This window comes from Eutrigla gurnardus, assembly GCF_963514095.1.
Source record: "Eutrigla gurnardus genome assembly, chromosome: 14".
NCBI lineage: Eukaryota > Metazoa > Chordata > Actinopteri > Perciformes > Triglidae > Eutrigla > Eutrigla gurnardus.
In genome coordinates, this window is record NC_139937.1 from 17,350,961 (window position 1) to 17,370,463 (window position 19,503).

A 19,503-nucleotide genomic window follows, 5' to 3' on the forward strand; every position below is an offset into this window, starting at 1 on the left:
TGGATGGATGGATGGATGGATAATGCAGGGATGGATGGATGGATGGATGGATGGATGGATGGATGGATGATAGAAGATGGATGGATGGATGGATGATAGAAGATGGATAGAGGGATGGATGGATAATGCAGGGATGGGTGGATGGATGGATGGATAATGGATGGATGGATGGATGGATGGATAATGAATGAATGGAGGGATGGATGGATGGATGGATGATAGAAGATGGATGGAGGGATGGATGGATGGATGGATGGATGGATGGATGGATGGATGGATGGAGGGAGGGAGGGAGGGAGGGATGGATAGTGAATGAATGAATGGAGGGATGGATGGATGGAGGGATGGATGGATGGATGGATGGATGGATGGATGGATGGATGGATGGATGATAGAAGATGGATGGGGGCTACATGAAATCTTGAGTCATAGACAAATGTCAGAGCACTTTATCTGTGAATAAATGAAAAATGTGCTCAAATGCATTCTTATATAAAAATATCTAAATACATCCTTTACAAATACATGTGTGTAAATGCTTATGCACATATTCCTATATGCACATCAGCTCAATTCAGTTCCCCTGAAAAGCGGGCCCTTCTTATGGCTCCAGTCGAGAAACAAAACAGGAAAGAGACTTAATTGAAGTATGCGATTCATGGTTTAGACCTCAGGAGAGCTGATTAAGTGCAATCACGTTCGTATCATTATGTTTCATATCAATTACTTCCTGTTTTTCACCTCTGCTCCTTTCTCTCTGTCTGTCCTCGAAAGCTTTCAGCAGCAGCACGAAAGTTTTTCCTCCTGAGATTCACACAAGTTTCAGCTGGTCTTAATCAGAGCAGGTGAGACTCTGAGGAGCCGCCTGTCTGTCCTCGAGTCCACCTCAGTCTCAACTCAGGTCTGAAGGGAGAGACAGCGGCGAGCAGCTTCCTGCCGTCTCACAGCAACAATGACAACAACAACAACCACAGGACCCGGGAGAAAACTGCTTGTTTGAGATTTAAAAAACACCGTTTGATGCTCCTTAAGAAGCTGCTGACAAACCTGCAGAGTGTCAAGACGACCAGACACCAACACACATCCCTGGGGATGAGGACTAAAAGGTGCCATCTAAGGATAACACACTTCCTGTTTCCTCCAGGAAAAACCGAGACAATGACTTCAGGACGTTGTGCTCGAGATACTTTATTAATATTTATTGAATTATCCAGAATAAAAGCAACACTTACCCATGTTTTACAATGTTTACATCAGCCAGCCATTAATTTGAGTTCTTTTTTGGGGGGGTTAAACTTCTGTTTCTTAGAATAATAATGAAACATCAGATAATTCTTATAATGAAGATGATGAGATGACATAGTAACAGTCTAGAGCAGAAGAAGAAAAGAGAGTTTTTATCAGACCAGCTGAAACATTTTGCTATCTAAAATTGTTTTCACAAACAAACGCTAAAACATTCAGCATTTTTTACAGACAAATTACTTATAGAAACACAATTCATCTAAGTGTTGTTTCTAGAGCCATCTCCTCGCTCACTGCTTTTCACAACTCGGTAACACCGCAGATGTAATGTAAGAACAACGCTGCTTAATGCCTATTCATGTACATTATACATTTGTGTGTGTGTGTGTGTGTGTGTGTGTGTGTGTGTGTGTGTGTGTGTGTGTGTGTGTGTGTGTGAGCAGAGGATTGTGGGGGTTGCGTGAAGCTCTGCAGGGGGCTGTGAAGATATCAAGTTATTGCCTCCTGATTCTAATGAGATCTTTCATGAAGACAAACTGGAATCACACATCACAGGCGTTTCATTTCACTTTCCATTGAAAATAAAATGGAAAGGTGGAAACAGGAGCAGAGACAGAGAAGAGGATTGTGAAGGGTTTTTAAATCCTATATCAGCTGGAGACAAAAGGCTGTTTTATAAACATACATTATCTGCTTTTATTACGCCTTAATTATAACTATAAGCAAACGTTCTAAATGCTTTTGAACAAAGTATTTTATAACAATTTAAGGTCATCATATTGCTTCTGCTCACAAAAGTGTATTATAATTGTCATAGTGGGTAATACCTCATACTCTTGTGAAAATCTATGTTATAATGCATAGTAATGTGATTTAAATATATTATGACAAGTCATTTTTGTGAGTTTTGTATGTTTTCTTGCAAATATCTCTGCAAATATTTAGCTGGAATTTTTTTACGTTAGTTAATTTACGGTTTTATTTTTGAAGTTCCCTGCCTCTTGTATCCTGTGTTGGTTTGACTTCCTGTCTTTGTTGGTTTTCCCTCCTTTTTTTCTCTGAATCACCTGTTGTTTTTGTCTTCAGTCTTGCTCTGCTCCCTTTGTTTCCACCGATCAGTTTTACACCTGCCCACCTGTGTGCTGTTGCCTCGTTTGTTTCTTGTGTATTTAGTCTGGGTGCTTTCCTGTGTTGGTTCTCCTGCCTGAGATCTTGAGTTTCTTATTGCATGCTACATGAATTAAAAATTGTCATATCATTAAAATGCTGATTGGTGAGAAATGGCTGCCATGACAGATCATCAAAGCTGCCATGTTGCTTTGCTGCCTTTTGCTTTTGAGCTTCTATAATCAGAACCTGAACCTGCCTGTGAGCCTATATACACCCTCACCTTAATAAATCACTGAACGTGCTCATAAATGGAGGTGTCTCTAGAAAGAACTAGTAATCAGCTAGTATGTTAGATGTGTTTGTCAACCTGCTATGAAGGAAGAAATCTGATCTGATAGCAACACATATTTCGCCTTTAGGCTGATATAAAGACATAAAGCACCTCTGACGTGTGAGTAAAGCGAAGAAGTGAAGATGAAAGTGGGACAAGAGGAAAATAAAAACAGACCAGAGCTGGAGAGAGAGCGACAGAGAAGATGAAGGACTGGAAGATGAAGCTTCATCTGCATCTCTAAAAATACATAAATTGGGGCATTAGAAAGCAGGTCTGACCGCTTCACTGCACATACACCAGAAAAACTCTACAAGAAGAGACAGTAAAGAACCGTATTCACATATTTACTGCGTTTATGAACTCTGGACATATGAACTATGTCACCTTGATGTGTAATAATGTATATAGACATGAAGTCATAATTAATTGATTACATACATAGATCCTACTCCTAACTAACTCCTGTCAGTGCTGTCCAACATCAACCTTTTTTCAATGCCCTACCCTATCCCGGCTGTGATTGATAACTCTGATAAACATTGATTTTATGAAAAGTTGACATGTGTCACCAAAACGCTTGGTTGATTGACTGGTAATCAGGTCAAATTAATAATTTGTTTTTATACTTTTGGCTGCCTCCAACTTCTTAAACTTTTCCCCTCTTAGCTTCAGCACAACCTTTAAGTTTCCCGTTATATCGGCCTGTCGGCAACTGTCAAGCTGCCCATTGGGAAAAGTCCACGTGGTTCATGGCCAGTCCATCATTGGAGGGACTGGCCGTCTGCAGGGAGGCGACCTGTATCAGCGACAGCAGGAAATGTCACAGTGCATACATTACCATTTCAACTGTCTGACAGCTGATATCAGCAGAGTTCTGGTGGATTAAAATATACATATTCTGTGTCAGAAAGAGACTGAACAGTAAATACCTCATTATTGATATTATTTTAGCATTCAGACCCATGCATCACAAGCCTCCGTCCACTCTCCCACCTGCTCACCTGTTTCCACTCTCCCTCATCAGCCCTGCAGGATATAACCAGCCCATATACAATCATTTCCTGTCTGATTGTCAATATTGCTTTGTACCTCACTTTCCAGCCACCTGAATCCTGGACCATGAAACATTAACCTTAATCTGGACCTCTTAACTGACCCAATTCCTGTTTGCTGGCGGACTTGCTATACCCAGGCCAGTTGCCGCCTTGAGCTCACCTACATAAGTAGTTTAAATTAATGTTTCATTTCTTCACATTCAGGTTATTTCCATCTGAGCAGCTCAGTTTTAACCATGTGGGCAGAAAGGAACTCCTCAGCAAATTACAAAAAAATGATTCTACCAATTACTATCTACCTGAAAATGATCACTCCATATAGTAAACACTGAAGCACCTGTGACTCTCTCCCCAAACCATAGACTGTATATAAGAAGAGGATGTTGGCTTTGTCCATCGACATCTTGGCTTTTTGGCCTTGCCATCTTGTGGTTTTTGGCCATCAACATCTTGGATTTTGGCTGTTGGCATCTTCGTTAAAAGACTGACACTATGTTGGTTTTTGTCTTTCCCCAACTTGTTTTTTGGAAATCATCTTGTTTAACCACTAGATTTTTGGTCATCACCATCTAGTTTTGGGTCTCCTCCATCATGGGTTTTGACCATCTTGATGATTGGCCGTCACCATCTTGGTTTTCGGTCGACGCCAGCTGTGTCTCTGTCATTGCCTGCATTCCCAAAAGACTATCAGGGGCTGGTTGAAAAGCTTTCAAGAAGAAGAAGAAGAAGAAATGATAAAGGAAAGGTTTGCCGTATGAAAATCCTGCTACAGCTGAGATCAGATTAGAGAAGCTGGAGGGTTAACATGTGAAAAATGTGCTTGACCCATCTGGTTCAAGATTCTGAGTCTCCTAAAAGTAAATTACAGCCATTAAAGGAGAGTGATTGTGCAGCTGGAGCTACTCTTTAACCAATAAAAATAAGACGGAAGCCATTAGAAGTGGGTTGATGAGATAAAGACTAACTCCATTACGTTCACTGTCTCACTGTGTTTGGACTCGGACACGAACAGAAACCAGCAGAGACTTCAGTCACTTTTCTGCCTGTCGTCTGTTGATGATGAAAAAAAAACAGTTCAGCTCCAGGTGGCCGACGAGAAGAGACGCCGCAGAGGGAAAAGAGTCTGTTTTCTGTGCCATTATCGCAGTCAGTGAAGTAAACAGATAACCTTAGAGAGGAGAAGTGCTGTCTGTCAAATTAACACCAGGGTCCATCTTCAAAACAGCACGTTAAACACCTCACACACTGAAACACACACTGCAATTTGTAGATGTAACATAAAACATGTATCTGATTCAATTAGAATTCACATACCACAGACTCAGCATGCCTGCTGCTTTATTTTGGAGACATTTTCCACACATACAGTATTTGGTATCTTCTGAAACATGGGATCTCTTCTAGAATTTCAAATAAAGTTCTGTGAGTTTGAACACGGTTTGGACAAACTGCATGAGTTTGTATTGAAGACACCCTACTGAGTATAGTGCTGGGGTACAGAGGTTCCCATGAGGGCTTTCATCCCGGCAGGAGTTCATACTCTTATAGTACCAGTGGGGATGAGAACACTGACACATTGGTGCCGTACTACAACCAATCGGGATAAAGAACACATCACATCTGTAAAACCAGACGAATCTGCAGGCTCATGTTTTATTTGTATTGCCACTGGTCCCCGTTTGCTTTGCACAGATTCCGAGCGGCCTGAGATGTGCCGGGACACAGCGTTTATATCACATGGGGCGTGTTTGAGACAAGGACCGTGAAATAGAGCGCCTTTAAGGCTGCTATGAGACAAAACACACTGGATGGTATATTTTCACTAAAAGAAGAACAATCAACTGCACTGAAAGTCGAGATGAAACCATCGCATTGTGTACTGATTTATGCAAAAGTACCTGTGCCTGTAGCAGCACAGAGAGTCGCTGTGATTGGTCACCTCCCCCAGAGTTTTCAAAATGACCACTCATAGCGGAGGATGTCAGGACTTTCTGGTTACTCACTGTCTGGTTTCAGTCTGTTATTTTATTCGTCCCGTGGAGACTCACTGCTAACTCAATTAGCTTTCTCACCTCGCAGCACTTTGCTGTCCATTAAAGACTCCTACAGGACACATTCACCACATGAAGACACACAGAATCAAAATGAAGTCTGCTGATCAGAAGTCAGCTGCTAAAAGCACTTAACCTGAATAATCGCTCCCCCTGCAGAATCAGACAAACTCTCACATCCTTTAAATAATCCGCCGTAACATTAACTGAGACGGTAAGATGAAACGGAATAATGCAGAATAAATCAACAACGATGCAGACGTCCATTCATCTCCAGGATCAATCATAGATGAGTTCACAGAGAGCAGGAATCATTCACATGGCAGAATAAAGGAAGATAAATGATGTCAGCTTCTTTAACTCCGCTAGCACAGAAACACCACAGGAGCATTTGCTGTTTTCTGTTTTGTTTTAGGAGATTTTATTGGTTTCACAACTCCCTCGACTAAATTGTCTTGTGCAATTTGAAGCCGAAAAATAAGTTCTGAAATTTGAGAACTGCATAGGTTTTTTACTTCTGTGAATTTTGTCATTTTCGCCCTGAAAAAATGTTATTTTCAAGCCATTTTCAGGGTTCAACATCTTATATCATAGATCATAGATCAATTCAAACATGAAGACAACGTGGAGACACCTTGTAACCTTACACACAAAATGCCATCATGTAGATCCTTTAAACAACAACAAGAGATGCCTTAAACACCACGATTCACTCTACAAACTTGTGATGATCACACGATCTTTCTTTTCTCAACACAGAAGTACCAGACAGCAGCTGGACACCATCGACATCATCAGAAAGGGTAATAACACCGCCGGGCCAATGGTTAGGCGTGGTTGCCGTGTGGACCTACCTCCATCCACTGTCCGTGGGATTTCATCTTGAGGACGAAGCAAGGGTCGGGTTTGGACAACGCGTCTCGGTCTGAGATCCCTTTGCAGGTGAGCCTCAGCTCCACTTTGGTCAGACAGGGACTGCTGAACAAACCCAGAGAGTTCGCCGCTGACTCGTAGATGTCACTCATGGCTGGAGGCGGGACAGGAAGTCTGCATGAGGACAGAGGGGACAATATAATTGTCGTTCGTCTCTTCAACACTTTCCCAATAGATTCTGACAGTGAAATGAGTGGTTTTGCTCAAAACAAGTTTTACAACCACAGTGGTACATCGCTACATCTGGCCGTTCCTGTATTGTTTTTGTAGGCGGAGCAAAGCACGTTAGAAGATATCAGATTTTCTCGTGAACACTTCAAAGCATTTTTTTATGTGAACTGCTCGTGTAAAACACAATTTGCTTGACTTATAATAGACTTTACTATTAACAATATCTTTTTTTCTACTATCTATGACAGCCATCGTTTTCTAACCTGCTTAAATCGTAACCATGGCGACGAAGGTGCCCCAACCCTAACAAAGTAGTAATTAGAAGTCTGTTCAGAACTTTAATTAAAGCTTCATGAGACTTCAGCTTCCAGCTCCACTGTGTCCATGTGATCGTCACATATCTGATTTACATATTATAATTGTCTGGACGTGTTTCCTGTCAGGATCCGAATGGATGCAACCAACAGCTAGAACATGTTTACTGAACAAATGTTGATTCAATTAGAACCACAGGATTTAACCGCGGTGTCACTTCAGTCATATTCTTCTGACTTTGAAACGGCTCAAATTCAGCTGGAAGAGTCTGATTAAATTGTGTGGAGAAATTACCATATTATGTTTATTTGATTAATTTAATCTGGGTTCATCCATTTTACACACACGTCTGGAGAAACTGTCCTTAATAACTGTCTGAATGGACTGATTGTAATATAGTTTCACTGACAGGAAGTAAAGCAGCAAAGACAACTTTACTTTCACAAAATGTTTTATCTTTCAAAAATATTTCATCAATTTAAAAAAAAATAGAAACCATCAATCTAACCAATCTAATGTCCTGGCTTTCCAAAAGTGTTCTCAAATTTAAAAAAATATTTAAAAAATCTAAACTTTCCTAACTTTAAAAACAAAATGTTCCCACTTTCCAAAAACCTGTTTTGTCAGTTTTAGAAATGTGTCATTTTCTTTGGCAGCAGACTGAACTAATTCATAATTAACATTTAAAGATAGCTCCTCCGCTGGTTTCAGCAGAAACATATTCAGAGTTGTAAACATTAGTTGCTTCTTCTAATAAATGAGAAGAGATACGTTTCACACCTCCATATCTCAGCAGCATCACAGCAGATAAATATTCACTTTTACTTACTGTGCAAAAAACTTTATCAGCAGAAAAAACAAAGATCCACGATCTAGCATTTGTGGGTGACTGAGCTCAGATTTCCAACATGATCCTGATCCCACCTTGTCTTATACAAAATTGCATTCCCAACAAGAGTACTTGTTTTCGTTTAGGCAACAAGAGTACTTGGTTTCATTTAGGCAACAAGAGTACTTGTTTTCATTTAGGCAACAAGAGTACTTGGTTTCATTTAGGCAACAAGAGTACTTGGTTATGTTTAGGCAACAAGAGTACTTGGTTATGTTTAGGCAACAAGAGTACTTGGTTATGTTTAGGCAACAAGAGTACTTGGTTATGTTTAGGCAACAAGAGTACTTGGTTATGTTTAGGCAACAAGAGTACTTGTTTTCATTTAGGCAACAAGAGTACTTGGTTATGTTTAGGCAACAAGAGTACTTGGTTTCATTTAGGCAACAAGAGTACTTGGTTTCATTTAGGCAACAAGAGTACTTGGTTTCATTTAGGCAACAAGAGTACTTGGTTATGTTTAGGCAACAAGAGTACTTGGTTTCATTTAGGCAACAAGAGTACTTGGTTTCATTTAGGCAACAAGAGTACTTGGTTATGTTTAGGCAACAAGAGTACTTGGTTTACATGGGACATACAACAGTCTCCTGGTATTTTCCCTGCATTTTCTTACCTATTCACCATCCAGACCTCCTCCACAGAAACTCATATGTGATATGTCAAGAGCAAGTGTAATTCATGATAAAAAATTACATCAGGCTGCCTGATCAAAGTTTCGGTCTCATCGTTTCCATCACAGGTGAGGAAACCCCGCTCTCGCAGGAAACCATTTCTGCCGGGTCAGAAAGAAGCTATCGTATCACAACCTTCATCCCCTCCCTCCACTATCACATCAGCAGCACTCGTGCTCATCTGATTAACCTCCACCCTCCCCTGCGGTATCAGGCTGACCATCAGTGATGTTCTCCACCGGAGGGAGTAAAAATATCCTCATTGCTACCGGCTCTAGTTACACAGGATGTGAGGAGGAAGAGCGGAAGATGAGGGTCCAGGAGTCTATTTAAAAAACTGACCACAGATCAGTTCTTTAACTGTGGAGGATTAAGTTTTACAACATGCACAAGGTCACAGAAATACAACCTCCATATTTCTGCAGCAGAAAGGAAATAAAAGTACACTTCTTTACATCGTTTTCATGGGTGACTTGCCAGTGAAATCAATTACATTGATTACATTCCAGTTGTAGATGTTGTTGAATGTATTAGGTTGGTTTACGCTAATGCGTAATGTGCAAATGAATTACTTATTAGATAATGGGTTGTTTTTATTCAGTATTGAAATATTTAATACGTTTACATTAAGATTATAATACATAAATGAATGGGTCGTAATATATTAAGGGGCTTTCTGCAGGAATTAAAGTCTTTTTAAAGTTTCTTTGATACCAGCTTCCCTCTCCAGGATTCCCTTCAACATAGGTCATGCTCTCATTGGCTGACAGATCTGAAGTTGTGTTTTGTGACCTAGCCTTGCTGGATTACTGAACAGGTCTCCTCAAATGACTAAACTCACACATAAAATTACTGCAAAGAGGCACAAAACAACAACATGGAGGCACAAAATGCAACTCAAGTCACGACAGTAAGGTCTGCTCCTACTGTGTGTAGTGGTGGTGGTGGGCCCATCTCTATCCAGGGGCCCATTGCCTCCCATGTGGACTAGGCACTCATTAATCTTAATAAACCCCAGGTAAACCATGTGGTCTTGGACTCTATTAGCTCAGCATAGCAGGAGGCCGCCTTTTGTTTTCTGTTTCATAAAGAACAGCAGCTAAATGTGAACAGAAAAATAGATTTTTATCTCCATCTCTACGATCCACGTGTCCTAAACATTGAGACTTTTAAATAAAATATCTTCCACAAGAACATCTGAGCTGCATAGAGGATGATGGTATTGCCGATCACTTACTTTGGAGCAGCAGCAGTCCTATAATAAATTAAAGTAACAAGACAAACCACTCTCCTGTTATTAGCGTGTTCAGCTTCCGTCAGCCTTAACATGAACTTCAATAACTCGTCTGTCTGCTGGAATCTGGCTTCTCAGACGAACATCGTGTAAACCATCATGAAACCTTTTCCAGTGCTGGAACGGAACCAAGTACTTTTACTCAAACACAGTACTTAAGTACAGTTCTTGAGGTACTTTTACAATCCTTGAATATTTAAATGTAAATGTGCAAAACTAAATCTAGTGGTATTGAAATGTTGTAACCGTCCATCAATTAAACAAAATAGTTATGAAATAAATATCTGTGTTCTATCATTTATGCAGCTCATCATTAGAAGAAGCAGCAGTGATGGATGTGTGGACTTCAGCAGGTGGATGTTGGGTGGAGGACGGGTGGAGCGTTTCACTGAGCTGCAGCCTCAGCCAGCAGCTTTCGGCTGTTCAGTCAGGCGGTGGATGAATCCTCCCACCAGCTGAGGCTCGCTGCGCTGACATCCAAGAGCAGATTAAAGAGCCGCTCATGAAAATCACATCACACAGATCCCTGTACAGCTGCAGCACTACAACACGGTTAATAATTCATGCCATTCAGAGGTGCTCGCTCTGAACAACAGCAACCATCAGAGCTTCGTAGAGCAGACTGTAGAGCGAGACGGGCGACACTTCATCTATAGATCTATAGAGCTGATCCAGTCTTTCCCAACGGTCAAACTCTCCTAGAACCCAGATATTATCCTTCCCTCTCCCCTGTTACTAAAGGTATGTCTATCAAACAAAGTCAGGTATTTGCTTTGTCTCTTTTTGGTCATTTTGTGTGTCTTTGGGTCACCAAATATGTACAGTGATAGTAATGCAGGAACACAAGAAAATGTGTCAAATATGCTGCTTATTATCACCAGTAGGGTACACTTAAGCACAGATTTAGAAATTGTACATCTTTTTTTTATATGTAAAATTTTCCCTTCTGTCCTTGAGACATGCAGCTTTTTCAATGACTGTGGTTAAAGTCTATGATCTTCCTGACAAGTTTAATATGTGATATGGCCTTGTACAGTCAAACGTACCAGTGTTCCTTCTACAGTTGTATAAAGTAAACAAACCAACTTTTTCATACGAACTGAAATAATGTGTGCAGAAACCTGAATCAGAGTCAAATCCATAACGCAGCATGATACACCGAATCTAACATTTTTAAAGAAGATTAATTTATATGCATAATGTAAAATATCAGCACAATTAGTTGCGGATGCTGATTGCTGAATTCATTTTTTCCTTGCAGCAGAAAGTAATATAATAATAATAATAATAATAATAATAATATATAAATAAATAAGAATAATAGATCATTAAATTTAAAAAATATATACAAATAATATAAGCAGAATATGTTTTTTTTTTATTACAGTAGTGTTTGTTAGTTTTAGACTCTATATAACATTGTTGGACCAGAAAACACTGAATGTAATCTATATCATCGAACACTTATATTGCCTGCGGTTTGGTTTGTGGAATACTTCCAAACACTACAGTACCCATGATTCTCAGCAGCTGTTGCCATAGAGACAACCAGCGATGAAACGAGTGTCTCCGTACTGCTGAAGCATCATATGATCAGCTGGTTGATGAGTCTGATCTGTAACTGTGACTGTCAGAGATTCATTATCGCCTGCTGTATAAATAACTCCACACTTCTGACTGTGAAGCTGTGAAATACTCTCAATCTGACAGAAATATGCTTTCATGTTGTTATTTACAACCTTTGTGTTTTCAGGAAAAGCATGTTCTACTTCTGAATAGATACAGTTTGATCTTATTTTATCTCAGAGGCAACAGAAACTGAGTGATGATTTTTACCAGACATTGGAGGGACGTTCACCTTTTCTCTGACTGCACTTTTATCTGCTAAGTTTAATATTATTTTATTGTCTCCCATTGGAGGACGTTGTCTTGGTTGAAGGGAGCTGCTGCATCCAAACATCACGATAGAAGACACATTGAATCAGAACAAACTCTGAGATGAAATAAACAAGCAAACGACTGCCGTTACAAAGACATTCAGTCTGTTATGAACTGCAAAGATTTCCAATCGGTCAATAAACTTCATGTTCAGACTCACATCAGCAGTGAATGTATCTACAAACATGTTCCTTCATCACCATCAATACTCACACTGTAGTTTATTCTCACTCAGTCCCACTTATCTCCATACTACACCAGCATCCTGTCATCACCTACATCCTGTCCTCACCTGTCCTCACCTGTCATCACCTACATCCTGTCCTCACCTACATCCTCTCATCACCTACTTCCTCTCATCACCTACGTCCTGTTATCACCTGTCATCACCTACGTCCTCTCATCACCTACGTCCTCTCATCACCTACGTCCCCTCATCACCTACGTCCTCTCATCACCTACATCCTGTCATCACCTACATCCTGTCATCACCTACGTCCTCTCATCACCTACGTCCTCTCGTCACCTACGTCCCCTCATCACCTACGTCCTCTCATCACCTACATCCTCTCATCACTTACGTCCTCTCATCACCTACGTCCCCTCATCACCTACGTCCTCTCATCACCTACGTCCTCTCATCACCTACGTCCTCTCATCACCTACGTCCCCTCATCACCTACGTCCTCTCATCACCTACATCCTCTCATCACTTACGTCCTCTCATCACCTACGTCCCCTCATCACCTACGTCCTCTCATCACCTACGTCCTCTCATCACCTACATCCTCTCATCACCTACATCCTCTCATCACCTACGTCCTCTCATCACCTACATCCTCTCATCACTTACGTCCTCTCATCACCTACGTCCCCTCATCACCTACGTCCTCTCATCACCTACGTCCTCTCATCACCTACGTCCCCTCATCACCTACGTCCTCTCATCACCTACGTCCTCTCATCACTTACGTCCTCTCATCACCTACGTCCCCTCATCACCTACGTCCTCTCATCACCTACGTCCTCTCATCACCTACGTCCTCTCATCACCTACGTCCTCTCATCACCTACATCCTGTCATCACCTACGTCCCCTCATCACCTACGTCCTCTCATCACCTACATCCTGTCATCACCTACATCCTCTCATCACCTACGTCCCCTCATCACCTACGTCCTCTCATCACCTACATCCTGTCATCACCTACGTCCCCTCATCACCTACGTCCTCTCATCACCTACGTCCTCTCATCACCTACGTCCCCTCATCACCTACGTCCTCTCATCACCTACATCCTGTCATCACCTACGTCCTCTCATCACCTACGTCCGGTCATCGCCTACATCCTGTCCTCACCTGTCATCACCTACATCCTCTCATCACCTACATCCTCTCATCACCTACGTCCCCTCATCACCTACGTCCTCTCATCACCTACATCCTGTCATCACCTACGTCCCCTCATCACCTACGTCCTCTCATCACCTACATCCTGTCATCACCTACGTCCCCTCATCACCTACGTCCTCTCATCACCTACATCCTCTCATCACCTACGTCCCCTCATCACCTACATCCTCTCATCACCTACATCCTCTCATCACCTACGTCCTGTCATCGCCTACATCCTGTCCTCACCTGTCATCACCTACATCCTGTCATCACCTGTCATCACATACGTCCTGTCATCGCCTACATCCTGTCCTCACCTGTCATCACCTACATCCTGTCATCACCTGTCATCACCTACATCCTCTCATCACCTACATCCTCTCATCACCTACGTCCTCTCATCACCTACATCCTCTCATCACCTACATCCTCTCATCACCTACGTCCTGTCATCGCCTACATCCTGTCATCACCTGTCATCACCTACGTCCTGTCATCACCTGTCATCACCTACGTCCTGTCATCACCTACATCCTCTTATCACCTACATCCGGTCATCGCCTACATCCTGTCCTCACCTGTCATCACCTACGTCCTGTCATCACCTGTCATCACATACGTCCTGTCATCGCCTACATCCTGTCCTCACCTGTCATCACCTACGTCCTGTCATCACCTACATCCTGTCCTCACCTGTCATCACATACGTCCTGTCATCGCCTACATCCTGTCCTCACCTGTCATCACCTACGTCCTGTCATCGCCTACATCCTGTCCTCACCTGTCATCACCTACGTTCGGTCATCGCCTACATCCTGTCCTCACCTGTCATCACCTACATCCTCTCATCACCTACATCCTCTCATCACCTACATCCTCTCATCACCTACGTCCTGTCATCGCCTACATCCTGTCCTCACCTGTCATCACCTACGTCCTGTCATCACCTACATCCTCTCATCATCTACATCCTCATCACCTACATCATCACCTATATCCTCTCATCATCTACGTCCTCTCATCACCTACGTCCTCATCACCTACATCCTCATCACCTACATCTTCTCATCACCTACGTCCTCTCATCACCTAGGTCCTCATCACCTACATCATCACCTACGTCCTCTCATCACCTACGTCCTGTAATTTCTTCATCATTAAAAACTGCAACCTGAGAGAAAATGTGTTTCCCTCGAAAAACACAAACTGCACGTCCTTTCACCACGCCCTCACTTCCCACATTGACACATAAAACATACGCTGATATCAATGTCGGTATTAGGTCACTGGCAAAACCTCCAATCAGTCCCTGCTATGGCAGAAATAGATTTCTTCTCATGTTGTTTTATTGATGAGGTGACACAGATCTAAACAGAAAACACCACATCAGTGATTTTGTGTGTTGGGTCTCCATCATTTTTGGATTGATTTATTTCCATCCAGGCAGCCACTTCTTTTCTTTTTCAATAGGAAAATCAACCAGTAGGCACTCAAGTGAATCCATCACCTCTTTGAAGACTGTCTTCTCTACAGTGGAGAACTTAAGGTGATATTATGATTTATTTAATGGTACATAACAAAACAATATTAATATCAATGCAATATGAAAGGGATGGTTAAAGTCTAGAAGGAATCCCTTTTATTAGGCCATGTATGGGGTCGGGTAACTTTATACAGAGGTGGCTACAACGGTCACAATGGCGGTACACACAAAAATGGCCGCCCCCATCTGACCATCCAGCTACATTTTTTTAATTGGAAAGCAAGTTCTACTTATTTTTTAGGAATTTGAGTCCATCTACACACAAGTAATGTATAAAAATAATTTGTTTTAAAACATCAACTAAAAATGACGCATATGATATGGTTCACAAGACAGTCTGAGTGTCCAGAGCAGACCTGCAGGTTTATCTGTACTTTACGCTTCAAACGTTTTTTTTTTTTTTATCTCACTGCACAGACCAAGATTTCAATCTCCTCCCTGGACTTTTTAACTTTGTTCTTCATATCGCTGCTGCAACTCAACTTGAAAGCTGAAGACAGATTCTGGAGTTAGTTTTTCTTGGTTTATATATAGTTCCACTTAAAGGAGAATGGTCCTGTGTCCACATAACTTGGTGAACATGATACTGTACACTTCAGAGTATTGCTCCCTGACCCCCAACCTATTCTATAACCAAGTCTGAACCCTCAAGCAGTCATTTAAGTCAGTGAAGATAGAAATACAAGAGCACACATGGAACTCCCCTTGACAAACCTCATTGATTAGGACATTATGTGACCGGTGCATTATGAACAAAATAAAATGTAAAAATATGTAAGATTAGTGACTTAGGTTACTTAGGTTAGGTTAGCCAACACTAGTTGTGCTGAGTCTTGAAATAACTAAAAGGATTAGTTAGAAAGGATGTTTTTTAAGTTGAGTATAAACTACAGCGCTCTGCGAAAATTGCTTTTTTTCAAGGGAGTGTGGTGGTTTTGTAGAAAGCAATATAACAATTTCAGTTCCTCGTCAAAAAGGGCAGTCTGATGGTGAGGTCGTGGCTGTGGGTGGGAGCAGCAGAAAGATGTATTTTAGCCACATAAAAAAAAAAATATCTGTTTAAGCATTTATGTTTAAAATATTTTCTCCTCTTTCACCTACCTTAGTGTCAAACAGCCTTTTATGATGGGGAAATGAAGCCTTATCTATGTTCTCTTCAAAGCCACAGGACTCCATTGGCAACACCTGTTATTTAACCTTTCAGAACATGGGAGTAGTGGTCTACGGCTCCCTCCATCAGTTAGTTTTCGTTATTGTGTGAATGCTACTATACAAGCAGCCCCACTGAGAGGGGATGTACGCAGAGGATCTAGGATCAACGGATGCTTCAAATCCCAATATCTAAGCTAACGAAGAAACAACAACTAGCTGCTATCACAACTAGAGTTTTACTAGATACAAAACCACCAAGGACGACGGGTCAGAGGGGGGATGTCGTCATCGCCCCCACCCTCTCCAAAGAAATCATTGCGGGACATTTAAAGCCAGGCAGCGTCATGCTGTTGGTCCGCCGGCCATAGTTTAGCCAAACCAGATAAAATGCATTTGATAATCACATAATAACAGACAAAATAAAGCATTTGTTCCTTATAACTTCATCAAACCACCTAAAACATGTGGAGTGTTGCAGGTGTATACAGAGGAAACAGGTCTGTAGAGAAACACCATAGACAGCCATATTAACTACACACTGTAACTACACACACTGACACACACTCAAGGAAAACAGCGTGTCAGAAGAGAAAATATCACCAAATACTACAAGTAATACTACAATACTCTTAAATATAGCATAAAAGCAGATTACACTTCAAAGTACAAATATTGTTAACCTTCAATAATAATCATTTAATGATGGTTTCTGATGCTTAATGGATCTAATTAAGGCCATTAGTGATTTTTTACAACCTTACAAAATGTAATATTTTCTAGAAATTTCTTGTAACTGATCCATAAATCATTAATGATTGATTTATAAATCAGAAGTTCTTAATCATTTACAACGGACGTCTTCCATTATCATCAGTCGCATTGAATCACAGCTGCAGGAATACCGAATGGCTGAAAAATGAATGAATGAATGAATGAATAAGGGTTTCCTTATTGTGTCACACAGCTACACTCAGGCTGCAGTACAACACACTGATACAGGATGCCTTTATACCCTCAAGTACGCTCCAAAAATAAAGAAAAAGACTGTTTAACATCCGATTCTTGGACCAACAAAATTCAGGCATCTGAGTAAATGCAAAGTTCACAGTTCATTCAGCCTTCTTTTCAAGGTTTCTAGCACTTTTTAATACGTGGGAACGAAACAAGCAGTTGTTCCCTGAAACATTTTGATGAATTGATCTTCAATTGCTTTAAAACAGAATGAAATGAGACTTTCCACTTTCAGGATGTGTGGCTCCCACACAACATTAAAGGAATGTTTACTGACTTCTAGCAAACATTAAATGCAGTGATTTTAAGATCAATATCAGCTTGATGTCCATGTGAGAAAATGACAGAAAGATGCTGACATCATAACAGGAAATGTTGCAAATGAATAACCATAAATAAGTAAAAATCTTTCATTGTTTTGTTTTTTTTACCTTCACAGAGGTGCATGAAGAAGAAGAAGCTCCAGCATGAGAAAAGAATGAGAAAGTTTCCAGTTTCAGCTCAGACGGACTGAACTGAGATCAGCTCCACGCTGACAGACACACAGCTTCATCCTCCTCCTCCTCCTCCTCTGGCTGTTGAAGAGCCTTTACAGCCTCCAGCCGCCTCTTACAGCTTTATAGCGGGGGAAGCCTCTCACACACAGCGCAGAGAGGAGGAGGAGAAGGAGGAGGAAGAGAAGCAGGAGGAGAAAAGAAGAGTGGGCTGCAGCTCCTCCTGCAGACGGGCTCAGGAAGCACAGGTCAGTGAGGAGAGCTGGATACGATCGGTGGAGGAGCAGCAACCAAACGCCGTACAGTTTTTTGGGGATATAAGAAAGAAAATCACAAAATGTCTAACTTTCCATTTTTATGATAACAATGTTTTCAAAAACATTTAACTGCAATTGAGCCACGTATCAAAATGTAAAATGCTAAATAAGGATAACTCAAGTCTTTGGATGCCCATTTCTGCCATTGTCATAAAAAAAGAAACGTTCTCCAAATATTGACTTAGGATATCAAAATAATGAAAAACTTCATCAAAATATTGACTTAGTACCTTAAAATAATGTTATACTACACTAACTCATTATTTTTTGACAGTCATTATTTTGAGATCAGTCAATATTTTGATAGAGGTTCTAATTATTTTGGGCCTCAAACAAGCGTTTTAAACTGCGAGCAGACACCCACTCACCGTGGCAGCTGGATTTACAGGCCTCGGACCAGCGTTTAAAACTACCAGCCAGCTGGAACTACAGGCCTCAGACCAGCGTTTAAAACTGCCAGGAGACATCCGCTCACCTTGCCAGCTGGATTTACAGGCCTCGGATCAGTGTTTAAAACTGCCAACAGGCACCCACTCACCTAACCAGCTGAATATACAGGCCTCAGACCAGCGTTTAAAACTACCAGCAGGCACCCACTCACCATGCCAGCTGGTTCTACAGGCCTCAGACCAGCGTTTAAAACTACCAGCAGACTTCCACTCGCCTAACCAGCTGGATTTACAGGCCTCAGACCAGCGTTTAAAACTACCAGCAGACATCCACTCACCATGCCAGCTGGTTCTGCAGGCGTGGGAGCAGGGTTCTAAACTCCCAGCAGACACCCCCTCACCATGCCAGCTGGTACTACAGGGTTAGGGTTATGGTTTGGGGGTTAGGATTAGCGTTAGGGTTAGGTTTAGGTGTTATGGTTAGGGGTTAGTGTTAGGGTTTCTTTAAAAAAAAATTATGTTGGCTACATTTCCGTAACGGTAAGTCGTAGAGACACGGGCTAAAGACTGGTGTTTTCAGAAGGGTCAAATTTGTCCAGATGCCACCTACCCCCGAGTCTATTAGACCCTCCGTTCCCTAGATATCAGCAAAAATTTGAAAATGGGGGTTAGGGTTAAGGTTGGGATTTGCTGTATCTCCGCAAAAGTCCAGACTTCTCAGTACTGGTACCTCAGTGGTGGAACGAACTCCTGACCAATGTCAGGACAGCAGAGTGACCGGCGATCTTCCGAAAAAGGCTCAAGACTCACCTGTTCAGACTTCACCTCGACTCTGCATAGCATGACCCACTAACAAGACCCCCCCCCCCCCCCCCCCCACAACTTTTTTTTGTCTTAAAAAAATATATATAAATGGAACGTGTTAGAAACTACCAACAAACTACTGGAATGTGTCACAAACTACCAGAACGATAAACAAACTGTTGGTAGAGAGAGGGCATACCTATTGGCTGTTCTACGTACACAGCTGCATGCACGCCCTTCAGATGATTAAAGAACATTGGCAGAATATCCCGCAGAAAACTTTTACAAAGAAAACAGGAAGATAATTTACACTGCCGATTCATAGCTGATGTCAGGATCAGAATCACAATTTGGATGTTTGAAATGAATGACTTGTAGGAGGTGTCCATGCA

The 19,503-nt window shown here is 41.5% G+C and overlaps 1 protein-coding gene across 1 annotated transcript in view; it reads right to left on the minus strand.

Moving 5' to 3' along the window:
- The window catches only part of cpne4a (copine IVa), a 52,510-nt gene extending 34,839 nt beyond the window's left edge, over nucleotides 1-17,671 (minus strand). Inside the window, exons 1-2 of the mRNA XM_084026714.1 lie at nucleotides 17,539-17,671; nucleotides 6,650-6,842 (exon numbers count right to left, since the gene is read on the minus strand). Coding sequence (XP_083882840.1) covers nucleotides 6,650-6,820 — 171 coding nt within the window. The 5' untranslated portion in view covers nucleotides 6,821-6,842; nucleotides 17,539-17,671. The remainder of the gene's footprint in view (nucleotides 1-6,649; nucleotides 6,843-17,538) is intronic.
- Between the last annotated feature and the right edge of the window lie 1,832 nt (nucleotides 17,672-19,503).